Genomic DNA, 19,726 nt, shown 5'->3' on the forward strand with positions numbered 1-19,726 from the left:
GTCTGTGGGTAAATCACTTTCTTAGACTTCTAAAACTTTTACCTCTCTGATAAGGGCAAACTGGGGAGTAATTAAAAATAATCAGGGCTTCAAGATACTAGTTCCTTTAAGCAGGATATCTTAAAAGAGTTAAGATGGCTTTGGCAACATCTATGTCTGTTTACTGACCTCATTGTGCTTTAGAAAGCAAATGAATACTGTATTCCAGCACATTTTATTTCCCCTCCCATAAATAAATACATTCACATAAGCATGCTGAGGTGTGTGCATCATACTGCCCTGTGTTAGCAGCTTGACAGTTTCTTTTTATGTTCTTGTCAGTTGCTGATTTTTATACTTCATGCTAAACATCAGAAGTGTTTTGATTTTTTTTACTTGTCTTGTCCAGCAAGCAAAAAGGATTACAAAGTTCAAGAAAAAAAAACTGTTATTGGATTATATATTAATTTTTCTTTACTTGGATTCTATGATTCCATGTAGTGGAGCTTGAAATTAATATGGGTGCATTGTTATCTAATTGTGTATATTGTGTCGTATTACAAAAAAATGGGGAATACTAATTGTTGCTTCAGTTGTGGAAAAGGAAGTGTGAAAGCATAAAATGTTTTAAAGAGGTAGAGCTGAAAATGGCTACCTCTGAACAGTGTTTCTAGGAGGTGCTTAAAATCTGAAAAATTAATATCAGCAGTGTCTCAAAGTATATTGCCTAAACACAAATTTTAAAGGAGATTGTACTGTGAATTAAACTTGCAGAAATATTATTTTTTACATTTCAAAATGAAACAGCCTTAAAGGCAAGTCTCGATTATCAGGTTTGCAGTGTGAAGATTTTGTTTGATTATATTTTTGATGTAGTTATACTGTTTAACTGCCATTGTAAGGTTTGGTTTTTAATTATAAAAATTAAGTAGCTGAATGAAAAAATAGAAATGTGCTGAAATACATCTTAGAGCTTGTCTTTGTCATTCATCTTTTATAGTCTTGATAAATGCTGATTAATAGTCTTCTGAACTTTTCTCTGTCCCTTTTTTTCTTTCTGCTATGTTTTCACTACTTTTAGCGCTTCAGCATGGAAGGGATCTCAAATGTCATACAGAATGGCTTCCGCCACACGTTTGGAAACTCGGGTGGAGAGAAACAGGTGCTGGGCTATCTTCTCTCTTTTCCTCATTCTTTGCCTGCACTTTTGGTAGGAGCTGAGATCTTGAAAATTGACAGTAGTTGAAGATAAATGCTGAGACAGGAAAAAGTAGGACAAAAATGTTGGAATCTGTACTCTTTCCCTGCCTCAGGACTCTGATCAGCCTACAGTCTCTTTCTCTCCTCAACACCTCAAGGCAGTCAGGACTTGATATCCTGATGCACTGAAATAATAACCCTTATTTCTTGCCCCAGACTAAAAGTCTGTTTTGGCATAATGCGTGCTTCAAATACATTGCATGTCTGTAAAAATCTAATATGCAATCGAAGAATATGTATCAGGTTAGACATAACATTTCAGCCTTCAGCATTAAGGACTTGGGTAACATCTACAACTGAAAAAAGGTTTTGTTTTCTTTTTTCTTCAAAAGTTCAGAGCTGATATATCTAAAAACAGAGGAGCATCTGGAAAATGCATGGACTCTGTTGTCTTTTTGCCTTTGAAAACTGCATGATGTTAAAAGCAGCCAAATGTGTGCAATGCAGATTACTGATATAAAATACATAAGCCATAGGCAAGTTTGTGTCTTCATTGACTATTTAAATGTTGAAATATACAGCACAGAGACCCAGCTTCAGTGCGTATTACTGTAGATGTTACATATACCTAAGTAACAAGATTCTTATGCTTTATTTCAAAGTAATACTTGTTTGTTTCAGAACTGTAGTATGTATTTTATTAAATGCATTCTGTATTTTGGTAAACTGTTAATGCTTACGCTATTGTTTAGGCTTTTGGCACGCGTTACCAAATACTGGTATTTCACATTATTTAACGCATACCTGTTATAGTTTATGCAGTCATGTCAGAGGAGTGTGTTAGGGGTTTTTTTTATTATTTATTATTATTATTTTTCCCCCTGGTGAGAAGTCCATTGAGGCAATAAACTGCCTGGTAGTTTAGAAGTCATGGCTGATAAGCCTTTTGTCTGGAAGATGACTGGAGCATCCTGCAGAGGAGTTCAGGAGGTAAAACAACTCCTCTCAAGTGATTCCTGAATCATGAGGCTAGAAATCATGGACTTAACCCTATTTCTCAAGCAAGGCATATGTATGAGAGTTCATGAATATATAGATCCAGCTGTTTGTCCCCAGCTTTGGGGGTCTTGAACACATGCATAGAGCTTACCTAACAGAGTTTTTTATCGCTCTACACTATCTCAATATTGGTAAAGTAATAGCTGTGCTGTTTTTTTCTTTGCTATCTTTACCATTTAATAATAAATTACAGCTGTTTACCTGTATCTTTAGCTATTTTAAATATCATATATTTTCATAAAGTGAACATATTTAGCTATGCCAGCCCCTCTTACTTTTGGTTAAAAGACTTTTTTTATATGCATGTCTATTTAAATACACTTCTTTGACTGCCTCCTAACTTTCTAGACATAAGTAGCATAATCATGTATTGACAATAACACTGATTGGATAACTCTTCCAGTCATTTTTTGAGTTAGTTTACTAATGTTATTCTTTGTGTTGATCATACTTTTCCCCCAATTTATCTTATACTAAATCCTTGTTAGCAGGGTTATGGGTTTTTTTTTTTTCCTCCTTCCTGTATCCTAAAGCCAATCATGGAAATAACAAGAACTTAAAATGAAAAATAGGGGAGAAAGGTAGGAAAGATACCATCTCTTTTCTGATTTAGTCCTGGAAATCCATTTTTCTATGGTATTTGGTTTTTGTTTGGGGCTTTTTTTTGTTTGGTTGGTTTTTTTCACATTAACAAACCGTGGCCCTGCTTTTAAAATATTGGTATCATCTTCTTATTGCAGAAAGTTGCAAAGTAAAAAAGTATCAGATGCTCAGTTGCTTAGTGCTGGTCTCAGAATATTCAAGTGTTTTTTCAGGGAGTGTTGTCATTCTAAACTCATGTTCAGGTGTTTTCTGCTAGCAGGAAAGAATTGGTTACCAATCTGGAGTTGTGCTCCAAAAAAAATGCAAGGACAGACAATTTTTTGTGTACCTTAGAAGTTAGAAGTTCATACACATAAAGTCACAGCATAAAGTTTATGACAAGTTTGTACAGTTATTTCAGAACTCTTTTCAGTCTTTAATTTTAATGGTATTTACCACCTTTACTATTTTCTGGGTAGTATTACTCTGCTAGTGGGTACTTCCCCTTTTAAAATTGTAGTCCTTTTTTGTGTATGTGTGTTTGAGACATAAGTGAAAATGGCTTGGAATTTTTCAGTGTTTAAAGAGAAACTTCCAGTGGTAACTACCTGTTCCCATCTGATAATGCAGTTGGAAAAAACAGCACCAACTGAATAAAAGCCATTGAAATGTTGGTAGCTCTTTCTGTGATCATATTTCCAGAAGAAAATTCAAGATAGTCATCTTCATTTCGATTTTTAGGCATATTGAACACTTTTTATGGGTGATTACAAATTGCAGTGGGAATTGCTGCTTATATTGTCAAATCTGCTTCAAAAATTTAGAGGTCACAGTAGACTTAACGCTTGGCCATGTCAGTAAGCTACACTTTAGTAATTTTTTTCTTCCCTTTTATAATATGTTATCCTTCACACAGCAATTCAGGGAATGAGTTTTTATGGTGCCATTATAGAGACTTATTGTTGCAGCAGTGAAGCATTGATGAGAAACACAAGACGATTTCTGGAAACTAAGAAAGAAATTACCTTTTTTTTTTTTAATTATTATTATTATTACTGTTAGGAAAATTGGAAGGTGGACTTTTCAGGAGAAGGAAAACAGGGAATATTGGTATTTGGTCCAGCGAAACATGTCCTAGTAATTTATTGTCTAGGTAAAGGGTAGAATGCCACTTAGTTCTGAAGGCTGGAAATGACAGCCTGGGATCTTATTTCTGAGTTAGTAGATGTACTTTCATCTCTGACATTTGCAGATTTAACAGCCTTATATCTAGCTATTGATTCCAGTAATTTTATTAAGAGTGCAAATCTGTAATGATACCTGTTGGTTACATCTGCTGGAAAAGAAATCGAAAATTGACCGTTTCCCAAGAACCATACTTTCCTCTGCTGCGCCAAGTGGATGTGAGAAAACGCAAAAGGAATAGGGTGGGAGAAAAGCGCCCTGTGTTTGCATAAGGTCTTGGTGAAGTGGCAGTACATCCCATATAATAGGTTCCCTTAAGTTACACAGAATTAAGTGTGTCTGGCTTTTAGGCAAAGGGTATGGTTGGGCATGAGGTGCATGAGCCCACTCTAAACATGGCAATGGTTATAGCTGCGTTTGGCAGCACTAAATCTCCTTCTGCAAAGTGAACCTCTTCACTGGTGTCTGAGTTACACTTGACTCTTGCTGAAGTGCTGCTACTAGGAGAGAAGGAGAGCTTGTATATAACGTGTTTTCTGATTGTTACATGGAGAACCACGTATCTCTCAAGCTGAATGAGAGAGAGAGGGTTGCTTTGCCTACTGCCTCGTAGCTGTTAACCCAGAATAAAGTTCCTGTTACATTTTTAAAAATTGAATTGAGGGAGATTTCAGGAAGCTTTTTCATTAGGGAAAATTCCAGCAATTTCAGTACATTTGAAATGCTGACCTCTTTAAGAAGAATATGCATTCATATAGGCTACAAAGTAAGATGTGGCCTAAATGCATTTAATAAAAGTCTTAAAGCAACAGGGTTGTTTCAAGAGTTTGAAAATAAATCTTGGTTGCACTCCAGGTAGGAAAATTCTGAAAGATTTAAGAAAACTGGGGGGCGGGGGGAGTGGTGTTGGTTTTTGTTTGGTGCTTTTGTTTTGGGGCGGAGGGTGTTGTTTTGTTGTTTGGTTTTTTTAAAGCTGACAAGGAGGAAAGATTTCAGTAAAGAGTGAACAAAAGTGGAGTTGGTTTGAAACAGTCTGTTGGCATACTTGACTATTAAAACTGAAAATTGAAATCAAAATCCAAGTGGTGGGCTCTCATGTTTAATTAGGCTTGCTTTGTACCTTTTGGTTGGAAGTGTATAGGGTCAGAAGGCAAAAGTTGTCTGTTTTCATTTTCACCGAACTGTAGGGCAGTCTAATTTTCTTTGTGCGTAGGACTATAGATCACCTTCGGAGCTGGGACTGGGCAGTGCTCTTTGATCTGTCAAAATCCTTGGAATGTTTCATGTTCCTAGTAAGAGTTGCACAGTCACTGAGAAAATTCTATGGCTTTTTTTGAGGCTGTTCAAACACAACATATGCAGAGTTTGAAGATTCCTCCCCCCTCCCCAATACTTGTTAGCACGCTTGTACAAACCTGAACACCTTACTTCATGCGCCCCCACAGCCTGTATCAGTTGTGCTCTGGCATCCTTTAAAAAGCTGACTGTTAGCAGTTTCCCAAATGATTTGAAGGCAACATCAATATTTATGTGGAAAGATTTTTTTTTTAAATGTACTTACTGGAAAGAAAGAATTAATTTCTGATTTTTGGATACAACTGGTGTATCACATGATATTTATACTTACCATTTTTAAGACCAGGTGTGAAAATTGTTCCTCTGCATTTTTAGTGTTGTTTGAGGGGAGGTGGTGGGAAGATTGTTCTTCCAGCTTCTTATTCGTTATAAGTACTTTAAATACATGGGGGACTTCTGGTTGACTTCTGGAGTGAGGAAAGGAAAGATTTCACTATTGGTGGCTCTGAGGAAAGAAACCTAATGAAGAAACTTTTTACTGTAAACAGCTCCAATTTTTAAAATACTTTTTTTTAGTGCTGCATGACTTTTAAAATGATGGTCACATCATTTGGGAAAAAAAAAGTTGGCTTCTGTGATAAAAGCTTTGGGATAGGAGAGGTGGAATCTTAATCTCTTGTGAAATATGATCTTTTGAAAAACTTTTATTTGTGGCTAGCAATATCGATTTCTACAATTTTTTGTAAAATAAAATGCAAGCAACATAAATTGCATGAAAGGACTGTCAAGTAACTCTGTTTTTCATTTGACAGTACTTAACAACTGTCATTCCTTATGAGAAGAAAAATGGACCCCCATCTGTTGAAGATCTTCAGACATTAACCAAAAGTGAGCATATGAAGTTCCTTTCCTCTTTGTATTTCTAACTGTGGTTGCTAAAAACTAATGAATCATAGAGTTATCTCTTCCCCCTTACCCTATGGCATGTATGTAAAGTTCCATGATTTTTAACTATGCATTTCGGCCAGTTTTTAGTTGTTTTCTGAGCCTTCACAGTATGTTTGTTTTCTAGCTGTTCTCTGAAACCCTGAAGGCTAGAAATTTGCACGTATCGGAAAGTAAATGTTCTCACATTATTTCAACAGGTGGGCCTTACAGAAATACCGCATGTCATGGACATTGGCAATACTGTCTTGTAGTACCTGATATACCCCTGTTTGTTTAAACTTGCTGTGCTTTATTGAGGTTATTGTAATGACTTTCAAAAAGTGGAATGGATGTTGGGACACTTAGTAGTTGTCTAATGATTGCACTTGATTGCCTTTAAAATAACCTGCTTCTCTCTGAGGTGGTTTTTTTTGTTAATAAATTTTAATAATTAGGGAGTATAAACCAAACAGTTTTGACAGTGCTTTGAATTCCCCTTTCTTCACATCTTTTTAGGCTAGATCCTCAAAATTATAAGTTCTAAGTCCTCTGTTTTTTTTATTCTAATTGGCATGAAAAATAAGGTTGTATTTTAAAAAAATTAATTGTTAAGGTGGTTAAACACAGCAGAGCATCTCTGGGAGTCAGTGGCATGTCCTTCATTTGAGGTTTATAAGAACAGTTTAAAAATAGATGGTGGAGTGCGTCAATGTATTTGATCAGACCTCAGTGCAGGGCTTTGGATCTAACTGTGTCTTAAGGTACTTTGCAGCAGCACAGGCTTGTGATTCCACAGGTGGCTGAGGAATGGTAAAAGACTCATTGGTTGTCTCCTGGAAAGAGAAAATAAGTATTGTGCAAATTCTGGAGTAAATTAAATGTTTAAGCAAGAATTAAATTCCTTTTATTTTTCTGCACTAGACACCCTTAGCTGGTAATTTGTACTTTTATTCTGTGAAAAATCTATTTTTCATTTTATATTTACTCCTGCAGAGAAATTTATCCTCTTGCCATATTTAAATTTCACTTGAAAATATTCTCAAAAACTCGGTATTAAGCAGTGAGAGGTTAAAGCCTCCTGGAAACATTTTTTGTTGTTTGACAGTTTATTAGCAAAATGTCTGGTACAAATGCACTGTAAAGAATATTAACAGTATTGCCTTCTGTGGGCTGATTGGAACTTGATCCTGTGACTCAGTTGCAGATCTCTGACTCACTCTCTGTGCTGTTGTTAAAGCAGACAGTAAAGCAGGTGTTTGGGGTTGTTTGGTTGGTTTTTCTTTCAAGGCTGTTTATTATTCTGTAGTTATGAACACTAATATCTTACTTTGACATAAAAATTGAAATAAAACACTTGTTATATTTCGAGTTCAGAGTCTCATATGAGGAATTTGGAGCTTATCAAATACTGCTATTCAGTATAATTCTGTACTTTTGATTCTTTCAGTCATGTCCAGAGCACTTCATAAAGGATTGCCATTGTTTTTGTTTATGGAGTAACAAACAAGCTTATATGTGTCAAGTTGAGCTAGTCCAAATGTTTTTCCTTCTTCAGCAATATGCAAGGATGGACAATTTTGACTTGATAAAAGTCACAAAAATGGCATTTTGGCATTATTCTAAGTTAATGCCAAATTCAATCATGTATTTAAGATTTTTCTAAGCTACAGTTGCTAATGTTCACCATTTCAGGGGAAAAAACCAACATTTTCATTAGATCATTCACAGCAGTGTTTCTGCAGAAAAGTGTCATTATTCTTGATTCGGGATGAAGATCAAGGAAATAAACTAAGTAATGGAGCATACATTTTTACCTAAGATTTCCAACCCTCCAGCAGTTGTTAGCATATTTTATTTTTGGGTGTGGTGACTTTCTTTTGGAGAGATATTTTTTATAGGGAAGAGGTGCTTTTTTGCTGTTATGACTGATGACATTTTACTGTAATAATTAACCATGTAAAACTGGCTCTTTTGCATCCAGCTACTGCGGAGTTCAGTGAGAATTACACAAGTGAAAGGTGGAGATATGATGTATCTCATTGTATCTTCTTATATTCCACTTAAGAGTTTTCTTACTAATCTGGTAGCAATATCCCTATGAGTAGTTGAAACAGCTTCATGGTATTTCTTTAGCGAGTGTTGTCTTTGTGACTAAATATCTGATTGATTTTTTTTTTTTCATACTTCAGTCCTGCATGCCATGAAAGAGGATAGCGAGAAAGTGCCAAGCTTGTTAACAGACTATATTTTAAAGGGTGAGTATGTTTCTTAGCAGGGGTTTTTTTATTCTAAATTAACTTAATGTACATACAAGGTGTGTTTGAAAAGAGTAGTCCTACAGCATTCATGAATTATGTTGCCCTTCTGTCAAACACAGCTCTCATTTATATTCTCTTCTATTTTGTCCAATGTTTCTGAGTGTAGAGTTCATAAATAAAACATGTTTGTTTGTGATAGTATAATATAGCAAAGCATGTGGTGTACATTCAAATAGCTGAAGGACATCAGCAGGAGCAGAGCAGTTTGGCTTACAAAGTTAAATGGGTGTAGTTAAAAACTTGTGTTGTACAGGTTTTTCAGAGTTGGAATTCACACTGCCTATGGTAATCATGGATTTGCTAGATAAAGTGCTTATAGCTTCATTTTAAGTGTTACCTTCTGACCAATAGTAAAAATTATTTATTTTACATTTACTTGTTTTACCTTCTGCATGTTTTATTTAAAAGGTTTGTGTACTAATCGTTTATTTTCCATTCTTTGATTATATTAATAGAATGTCAGACATTGAAAATCACTTCTTGCTTTAGCTTTAAGGAGTTGTTCCAGGTACTTTCCGGGTTGTTAAATTACTTCTAAATGTTTTTCTTCTGACTTCATTTTTGCCTAGATCTTATTAATGCTTATGTTCTTACTTAATTCTTGACATATAAATGGTACCGTCTTCTTTAGTGTTTAAAGTTTAGCATATGCATCAAACTCCCAAGGTCTGAACAAATGGATGTACAAAAGGGTGATGGATGCCTTTTTATTTCCCACACAAATGTGTATTATGTTCTACTTCATGTTCATATGCTGCAAACTTTTTCTCTTCTTTTGGTATCATGCTTTCCAAGTCTCGCTGTTTTATCAAATACAATCATTTGACTTAAATCCCTCCATACAATTTTTAAAGGTTTTTGTATTTCTTACACAGACTTCTAATTGCTCTCATCTCACAGAGATTTGAAAGTACTTTCAGGTTAAAGTTGTGGATGAAATTTAGTGTGCTCTTGCTTCAGAAAATCTGAAAGGAGTGCCATGCAGTATTCTAGAAGCTCTGACAGACTTCCTGTTGGAAGAGGCTCATTTCTAAGTTTCATGTAGGGTTGCAGAACTACCACGTATAATAAGAATGCAGAGATCCTTTCGGTTGATTCTTCTGATTGCTCTGTTGTTTACTTACCCTTTCTGAAAATTCTTCCTATATTAGACAGATGTATTTGCTTATGAGCTGAGAGCCATTTAGGCTCAAGATCAAGGTTTTTTTTAATGGTGATGGCACTAAACTTTAGTTTTGTGAAGCAGAATCTTCGACCGAAGAGGATGAACTGTTGTCAATAATTAAAGCTGTTTGCTTTTCATCGTAATACATCTGGTAGAAACTGATTGGAATGAATAGTGCTCTTTACGGTGTCTGCTCTTATTTTTAGATGTAGCTATCCAGAAAAACTTTCAGGATACAGAGATAGAAATACTAGGATACGGAGAAGAAACTGGCTGCCTAGGTTAAACGGAGAAATCTTCTGCACAGAAGGCTTATAAAACTAGATTAGCTGAACATATGACAGGATGATGTAGGAAGCTTGATACTGAGGTTCCCTCCTACCTCTGCCTCTGCATGCTTATGACTTTAAAATCACCAGGGATGTTCTACTAGCTAAATGCAACAATTACAAAACCATTATGCTCATGTTAAATGTGTTGGACCAAACAAGTCTTCATATACAAGCATTGTTGTCTCTAAATTGTGAAACACAAATGATTGGAGTATGAAAAGTAATCACTCACTTGCATCATACCAAAAGGAAAAGGTGATTTCCCCTCCGCTGCCATGATTTCATTACTGAACAGAACTCAGCCTTTCTCACTCTTCTGTGGGTCTGTTTGCACAACGGCAAGCAGTTGAACAAGCTAGTGAGCACAGATTTTTACTCTTCCTTTCAATGTAGCCTTAACTAAGCTTCACATTGCCATGTTTAGATTATATTAAATATTTATAGCTCGGTTGACGGTGTTAAATTGTAATGTAGATTTATCTGTGGAACAGCCAAAGTCTTCCAGTTGTTTCTGAAGTCTTAATCTGTTTCTCTTCTTTTTCTGCCACTAAAACTTCTGGCGTGAAGCCTCAGTGAGGCTTCATACATGCTGCAAAATACTCCCAGCCACCTGTCTATTGTCTGAAGATTATTTTAAAGCTTGTTAAAGGGAGATTAGATGATTCTAAACAATCACTTGAAGCAACTTTCAGCTCAGCTTTTATACCTGAAATTCCAACCTACTCACTGAATTTCAAAATAAAAGGAGTGACCTACTTCTTAAAGAGTCTTCTCTCTTCACTGGAAAGATTAAAAATGTCTTGGCAAGGTGAAAATGATAATGAGGATTTAGAGGTTTGAATTTGTATTCCAAAAGAAACAGGAGGATAGCAAGTTCTGGACCCAGGAATAATAATCCGTATGGTATAGTGGTAACTGTATTCATTTTACATTTGTTTACTCTATGACCCAGCCATTGTCTTAGACTGAATGGATTCCATTTCTTTTTATTAAGCTTTAATCCAGAAATGATATTTTGAAATGTGTGAATTATATCACCAAAGATACTTAGTTTTGTTAAAATCTGTTAAGTTCTTGTTCCTTTGAGGATCATTTTTTCCAATCTTACAACAAAAAAGCAGGCAGTAAATTGTATGTGACAATAGGATATGTGTAGCTTTATGGGAAATGTGGTTAGTGTGGCATTTGTCAGCACAGGTAAAACCTTGTTTCTAGTTCTATATTCCATTTTACACAGCAAAGAAAAAAAATCTTACTTACCGTAAGTTCTTAACAATTCTTTTTTAAAGCAGCACTGTCTTTTTCTTCTATGGTATTTAAAAAATTATAACATTCTAGTCTTACGTAGGTTTTATGGCTGTCCACAGAATTAGTAATAAACTTGCCCAGATATTGTTGGTTACTATTGGAAAGTTACTTTAGATTGTTTAGAGTCAAAAGCTGAAGAAAAAAATATCAGGAAAAAAGTGATTCTAACAATTGCCATAGTATTGTTGGCATAATGTAATGGAACAAATAAAAGAAGAATGCTGTGAACCTGGAAAGGTTAATGGAACCATGAGATTGGGCAGTAAGTGTTGATTTAACAAGAAATCTTGCCAAATTCACTGATGATCTGATAATACAAAAAGACAGTGAAATAAGTTTATATTTTCTCTGAATTTCATGGTATTTTGTAGAAGTGTCACTATCTTGAACTAAATGCCAGAATAATTCTGAAATTTGTGAAAGACTAAATTTGGATCATGTAGGAAGACACACACAGACCCCCTCCATGTGTGTTGTCTAATATTTGATATCTTCATTTAATGATGATTGAGTAAATTTGTTTTGGCAAGGCACTTTGGCCAAGAGCTGGAGCATGGGACTGGAACTTGAAGGAGAGTTCTGCAACCAGATCTGCTATTGACCTTCTATGTTACCGTGGATCATTCCTGCACTTTTTTTTCATAACCAGCTAATGCTTCTGAAACGCTGGAAGTAGAAATCCTCAGAACATGGGATGTGCGAATGCGGTATAATAAAGAAGTGAAAAAATCCAATGCAACTCAGTGCATTTCATGCTAGGAAAAAAGAAAACTCCATATGCATTTCTGAATAGGATTATTAGTTTTGAAATTATTTCTGGTGTTTGCTTCTTTAAAGCATCCTCTTTTCCCAATTTCTACCGCCCCCTTGTGTCCCCCAAAATGTTAAAAATATCATCATTTTGTCCTCACACTTAAGTCCCTCTTTCCAGTGATCAGTTAGCTCTCCCCTGGATCTATTCCATAGGGAGTAAATCCTCAAAGGTAAGTATCCCAAAGCCAGACTATGTACATATTCCATGTAGAGTCTTGTACAATGCAGTAGCTTACCTTCTCTTGTTCATGTTACTCTTGATGCAACCTAAATGATTTTCAAGGGGATTTTTTTCCCTTTGTGGGTTTTGTTTCTTTTTACTTTTCAGTGAACATTTCCATCCTGAAGTTAGTAATAGTGAAAGGGACCTAGTGATTTGCTTTGCAAGTATATTGCAGTTCTCCCACCAGCATATGATTCATATTCTATTTTATAGATTTAGAATGCAAATAGATGGTAATGTGAAATTGATAAGCATTTGCCATTGTGCTTACATTTTTCTGAATATATTTTTAATATATTGTTACTGTATTTTATCACTAGGGATCATGGGTGTCAGTCTCTTTTCCCAAGTAGCAGGTGATGGGATAAGAGGAAACAGCCTCAAGTTGCACCAGGGGAGGTTTAGATTGGATATTAGGCAAAATTTCTTCACCAAAAGGGTTGTCAAGCGTTGGAAAGGCTGCCCAGGGAAGTGGTTGAGTCACCATCCCTGGAGGTATTTAAAAGATGTGGAGACGTGACGCTTAGGGACATGGTTTAGTGGTGGACTTGGCAGTGTTAGGTTAACAGTTGGATTTGATGGTATTAAGGGTCTTTTCCAACCTAAATGATTCTGTGATTCTATGAAGTAGAAACTGAGAATTGGAGGAGGGTGGAGGAATGCATTCGCTGACACGGAAAGAAATATCAAGCCAACACTGAAATTCTTGATCTCAGAAAGCACAATTTTGGACTGAAGCTGGCAGCTTAGTAAGCTCACTGTATTTAAATGCTTTTTGTGCTCATGTTTCTACTGATCTTTTTTGATAGCTTAACAACTATAATGTGCTTTGAAAACATTGCATTTGTTTCCATTGAAAGACCTGCACAAGCTAGTAAGCAGCAAAGTTTCTTGTGCACAAGTTAAGCTGTAAAGCAAGGAGCACAGATGGAGATATTTTTGTCATCTCTTGTAGCTGCATTGTTTCTAGGTGTCGCAACAAGAATAGGTACCATATCCTTAGATGAAAGCATGTTTGTATTGACTGTACCCATTGAATTTTTTTTTTACAGAAGCTTTCAGTCTTTCTTCTCGCATGTGTAATGTAATCACTTTCTGCATTATGATTTATTTGCCAAGTACAATAATGCAACAAGTAGTAGCATCTGTAATCATTGAAGTATGCAAGTTTAGGCTGTTTTCTGAAAAAAATACCTCTGTGCAGTTGTGTTGTCTGTCTCTTCAGCCTCACAAATAATAATTGCCAATTTCAACCCCACAAGACAGAAAGAAGGGTTACTGGAATAACTGCATTTCACAAATACTGTAGGGAACTGCATCTAGGTAGAAGGACTGAAACCACTGTTTCTATTGAGCTAAAGGCTATTGGCTTTTAAAAGCCAACAACCAGTTGGCCAGATAGCTTTTATGTATTCACATACAGGTGAATGCACTTACTGTAGCTCCTGTCAGTTTGGGGGCATGAGAACAGAGGAACAATATGGGGAAGACCTGCTGGGATGGAGTTCATAGCGAATTCAAAGTAGAAGCTGAGGAAGGCATGGTGGGAAGGGGGGTTACCTAGTTTTATTGTTATGGGGGTAAGGAGGAATATCTGAGGAAATCTGCTGGTTCCTTAATTTAGCTACGTACAGAACAAATCAATGAGATATATAAACGTTAGCCTGTGGATATACACAGAATCAAAATATGAGGGATAAGTTGTCTGGTATCACATCTAGACATAGTATTTCAAGATACTAGTTTTCACTTCCAGTTTTTACAGACTATGAGGATTTAGCTTCATGTACTGGGATAATTTTTGAATACAACATACTACCAGTATGATAGGCAAACTGAATAAATCATTCTCTGTACCCCTGCAAGGTTAATTGTTTTTTTTTCCCTTAATTCAAGAACATGTCTAAGTAAATAATGGTGACATTCTTAAAACATAACTATTATATATAACAATAGATAAGTATGTATGTATTTATAGCTGAAATAAATGCATTTGAAATCAGATGTATCCTTACAGTAAACTGTTCTGAGATGTATTTATTCCTAAGCTTTGTGTTCTTTTCCAATTGTCCTTAAACAGTAATTGTGACATAAAAATACAGTGCTAACAATAGTAAGCTATACATTACTACTGAGTAAAATGCATTAAATATGTCTAGTATTAATTTCTTTCAGGCTTTTTTCTGAATGTAGATGCCATGAAAGCAGAATTGTTTTCCATCTCTCAGCTTGCTTTGCTATTTCACATCTGATCTTTCAAGCTTCTAGTAAAGGCTTAAAAAAAACCACAGGTGTTTTTGTTTTAATAAAGCAAGAATTTACCCCTTGTTCTATTTTTAAATTATGCAAGTGTTTCAGATAAGAACATTTATTTTCATGTCTTTGAAGTTTTTAATTGTTACACCTGACTTCTTTATTTGCTTTTGTGTTGTGCTAGCATTGGTTTGAAAGCTGGATTGCTCTGAGGTTTGTGTCTTACATGTGAAACAGGAATGAGAAACACATGAAGGACATGTCTTATCTTCCCACTGTGTGATTCAAGTGCACGCACCAGAATTAGAAAGTAGAGTTAGAATCTCAAATTGTCAGTGCATATTTTTAAAATATATCTGCATGCGTCACCTTTTATTTAATTTTCTGTTTTCTAATAGAACACCTCGAAAAGCACTGTTTAAGACATGACCTTTAGTTAACTCATTTCTGGGTAATATTAGTTAAAGATAGTGGGTTGTGTCACTTAATTATATTTTGAGAAGAGGGTGATATCTTAATTGCCAGTTTCAATTGATTTCTAGATTTTACCGTGTTACTGATAGTGTAGAATTCAACATTTAAGTATTTTAGTATACACAATACATTTTATACAGCCTAACTTCACTGTTGTTTATCAAGATGTATTTGTGGTTCTTTTGCAGTACTGTGTCCTACATGAAGAGGGCTGCCTTTCAGAATTAGCCATGCTCCTTCCTATGATGAGAAGCTTTCTGTGGATATAACTCATAGTATTTTTCATTTGGCACTATCTTAGGTAAAAACCAGTATGCATTTACCTCCTCTGTGTGTGCGTGGATTTTCTGATTCTACAGCAAGTCTTCTGGGCATGACAACTCATCCATTTTAACTTAATAGTGCAATGAACTGGAGCAGGGAACAAACATTGTACAGTTTTACTCACATTGTTCTGGCTTTTTAAAGTCTATTTTTACATTGTATAGCATGTAGTAAATCCTCCTGCACATTTTGTTGTTGGAAGGAAAAGTAAACTTCGAATAGTGTAAATAAAATAAGCCTAGTTTTAAGGAATCCATATTTAAAAGCATCTTTAGTTCCTATAGCAAAGATGCAAAAAGGATCATAGTCAGGCTTGGACTAAAAGATTCAAGTGAGTTCTCCAGGAAGCACTCCAGAACAGTGTTGGTGGAAGTCAGCATTCGATACTTCTTTTAAAACAGTAGCTTTGAACCATGCAACAGTATTGTTCATACAGTGAACAAATCCAGATTATTTGATGGTTTGGCATAAGTAATTGGTGTGTTACCTATCCTTGTTGTCTGACACAAACATCCAGGTAATGTAATATTTCATATTTGTTTTTACTTCAATTATTAATGTTCGTGTGGCTTAGATATTCTCCCATATTGCTGCTATAATTTTACTGTTTTTAATAAGTACTTGATCTTAATGAAAATGCTTCAATATATAAACATTTTAAAAGGCTATATCTTTTTAAAAATACATGTACAGTTTTAAAAACTTGCACCTGGGTTCCAAATTAGTATTATATCGAGACATTGGTTGTTGTGTATCTAAATTTTACTACAAATCTCTGTTGTAAATTGTATGCACTGTCTCCTCTGTGATGATGTATCTGCATTCAAACAGATGAGAATGTATTTTACAAATCCTGTAAAAGAAACATACCCCGTAATCTCAACATTAAACACTTGTCACAAATAATTTTGCCAGTCTTAAAGATTAGATTGAAGTATAAGAACTACTAATAAAAATAAAGGAACTATTTTCTAGGTTGAATTCCTATTGATTCTACACCCAGATTTATATACTGTATATGTGAAGGCACTGGAAGATAAGGTCCTAAAGAGATAAACATGTATTTTCTTCAAACAGTTTTTCCATTTGAAGTCTTCAGTCTTTTTGTTAGTTGAAGAGAAATTTGCTCATGAATACCTTGAGTCACTTCTTTAATACTCAGTGTTATCATTGTCACCAAATGTTCATTTTGATCAGTAAAACACATTCAGTTTGAAAATAGTTCTTAATGCTTTCCCTTTTTTCTAAAGGCCTCAATGTTTCTCTCTTTTGTGCCTTTTTCGGTTGGTAAAGTTTTCAGCTTAAAATTCGTTCCTCCTCCCTCTCCCCCCACTTGACCACCAATGGATACTTGCCAGCCTGCTCAAGAATAAATAGATACTCTGCATAAGTGTGTCATATGTGAGGAAGGGGCGGGGGGGGGTTGTTGTTGCTTTATTCTACTTTATTTGTGGTTTCTCTAACAAGAAAGCTGCCATTTATTTCTTTAGCTGATGTGTTGCTAACTCATTATGGCATGCTTTTTCTATGGAAATGCTTGATGTTTACTGTTGATGCCTGGAAACTGGCAAAAAGGATGACCCTGCTTTGCTTCATTTTTTTAAAAAAGATGCACATGTTGTGAAACACACCATGTCTCCAAATAAGATGTATTCAGAGATGTCGCAATCTACTTTTGAGGCTTGAGGTGACAAGGTGGAACAAAAAAGAAGAATTTAAGGAAATAATTTTTTAAAAAGAAACAAAAAACACTTGACAAAGTTTGTGGTGTTAGTTGTAGCAAATCTTGGATGACTTAAAGTCATGAAATACTAAAAGTAGTAAAACTTGAAAGAAAACCCAACACTAAAGACCAGAAACAGTTTTAGTGAGCTAAGCATCTGCTTGGGTATATCATGCCCCTCATCAGACTAAACAAGATTTCATCATGAAAAGTACGTGTTTACCTTGTATGTAGAATCCTGGCGTTAAACAACAACTGCCAAAGGTGGCAAGTATTATATATGTACAGCTATCTATGTACATTAAAAAAAAATGGATCTCAAAACATTTGAATAAAAAGAACCATGCAGATCTGCTTTTCTGCTGAGTTCTATGTATTTCATGTTCTCTATTATGCATCCTTTTTCCAGCTGCATTATTGAATCTTGCATTCTTTCAGGGAGCTAGATTTCATTATTCTTTTTAGTTTTAGCATGTGATAGCTGTAAATGGCCACCCAAGAACGGTTGCTGATAAATACCCTAGAAGAGATCTGGTAAAAATACATTTTTACCAAAATCTGTTCCATTTTTAATATGAAGAGTCCTGGAAGCAAAGTCTCCTTAAAATCATTGAATTTTAAGTTACTTAAAATTAGGTTATTTGTATCATTTACTTGAATAGCCTTTTCTTCTTTTTTGTTTTTTCCTTTTTTTTTAATCCAACCCTTTTTCTGGGTTTCAGCTATTTTGTTTGATATAAGCTTATTCACTTGCTGGCTGGAGTCGGAATTTTGAGTCAGGCACTGTCTGGACAGTATGGCAGAGGTCGTCAAGAGTCCTAGAATTATGTTTTCTTGGTTAAGGAAAGAAACTTGAAAACAATGTCAGTTCCCTTGTGGTGAAAGATAATGATTTAGCTGGACTCTCAGCTGGTGTAAGTAATTGGTGATACAGAATATCTGCTGTTGACTGTGCCATATAATTGTAGCCTTTAACTTGGAGTGGTCGTTTTATTGCAGTAGTTCACATCATTGTTGCTTCCAGACTGGATTACTTTGGTATTCTTTCTGCATGCATGTCTTGGAAACTGCAGCTAGCCCAGAACCGGCACTCTGTGTGCTTGGCAACGGTGCTGATAATCAAGTGTGTATCTCCTCACGGCATCGTTTACAGCAGCTACCTCCTCATTTGCAGGGACAAATTAAGATACAGGTTTCAACTCCTGTAGATGGTGCAGAGCCTGCGTAGCAGGAAGCCTGCTTCTCCAGCTGTGGCAGGAATGGGCAGTAGAGATCAGCAGCTTGCTTCATTTAAAACAGCATCTACCCAATTCACTTGGGAAGGGCCTCGAAGCAATGCTTTCTGGTGAAGCATTCTCAGCTCTGATGCACCCAAGCCTGAACTTACTGACTCGTCTCACCATTCTGCAAAGTGTATCTTTTGGGCAACGGGGCTGTGTTGTAACAGAATCCATGTGGGTTTGGAACTATTTTCCGATTCAGGTATCAATCCTAATTTTTAAAACTTCTCATGAGCCTCCAAGTTATCCCCGGATATAAAGTCACTCCAGAAACCATAAAAACTCTGTCATCCAGTAAAAAATGAAATATCAGAACAAAATGGATCTTGAATCATGTTGGGTGAATTCAGCGTTCTGCTTCTCTTGGGGGCACAGCGGTGTTTATTTTAAGCCTAAAAAGAAACTCTCTGATTGTCACACAGGAAATCTACCTGTTCCAACACTAAGATAATACAATTTCTTTTCAAGATGTCTACAATTTTGCAGGTAGCAGTGAGTGCTAGGAGGGTTTTATAGGGCACATCTAATGATGGAGAAGTGCTAGATACCTTCCTTGCAGAGAGTTTCTTACCATGTAAGAATGCTTTCATTTTGTAAGTGCTTTGTCCTTGCTGGTGACATGAAGTGTCTTGTTCCCTTGCTCATGTTCTTTTGATCAGGACCTAACCCAGGACTTCTTGCCTTTTTGTTTGTATGTACGTACTGATCAGTGATGGCTCTCTGGAATAGCTGATCAGTGTCCTGTCCTAACAGTAATTGTTGAAGAAACTGTATGAACTGGGGGAACTAGTTATTGAATTTTGTCACTGTGTTTTGTTTTTTTTTCCTTTATAATCTGCAAAAGTTGGATAGAAGCCTCTCTTTGCACTGAATGCTAATTTAAACAGCGCTCATAATTTTGTTGTTCATTTTCCAGCTGGTCTTTGTGTTTGGGTTTTACATTAACTTTATGTAATAAATAGTAATTTTAATTTTCTGTAGCGTTGCATGCAAATTTATGAATTCAAGTGCATGTTTCTTGGAAACAATATGTTATAACTTAGGCTGAATACAATGGGATGAAAAACTCAGCAAAGAAGGTAAAGTGTTTGGATTTTCTTGATCAGGAAAATGTTTGGAGAGTGCCCCAGTTTTTTCAAAACTATGGAAAGCAAATTCTGATTCTACATCTGTTTCTGTCGATACGCAATCCTGCACAGTTCTATGGCTTGATGATATTCAGTGGCTGACCAATTCAAAGAAAACAATCCAGATTTTCCCACTGACTGCATTTTTGGCCTTCAGG

At 35.7% G+C, this 19,726-nt stretch overlaps 1 protein-coding gene across 1 annotated transcript in view; it reads left to right on the forward strand.

Moving 5' to 3' along the window:
- Positions 1-19,448, forward strand: part of FEZ2 (fasciculation and elongation protein zeta 2) — a 31,783-nt gene extending 12,335 nt beyond the window's left edge. The window contains exons 6-8 of the mRNA XM_072856564.1: positions 6,114-6,189; positions 8,418-8,483; positions 15,303-19,448. Coding sequence (XP_072712665.1) covers positions 6,114-6,189; positions 8,418-8,483; positions 15,303-15,319 — 159 coding nt within the window. The 3' untranslated portion in view covers positions 15,320-19,448. The remainder of the gene's footprint in view (positions 1-6,113; positions 6,190-8,417; positions 8,484-15,302) is intronic.
- Positions 19,449-19,726: the final 278 nt, after the last annotated feature.

This window comes from Ciconia boyciana, chromosome 3 (assembly GCF_034638445.1).
Source record: "Ciconia boyciana chromosome 3, ASM3463844v1, whole genome shotgun sequence".
Taxonomy (NCBI): domain Eukaryota; kingdom Metazoa; phylum Chordata; class Aves; order Ciconiiformes; family Ciconiidae; genus Ciconia; species Ciconia boyciana.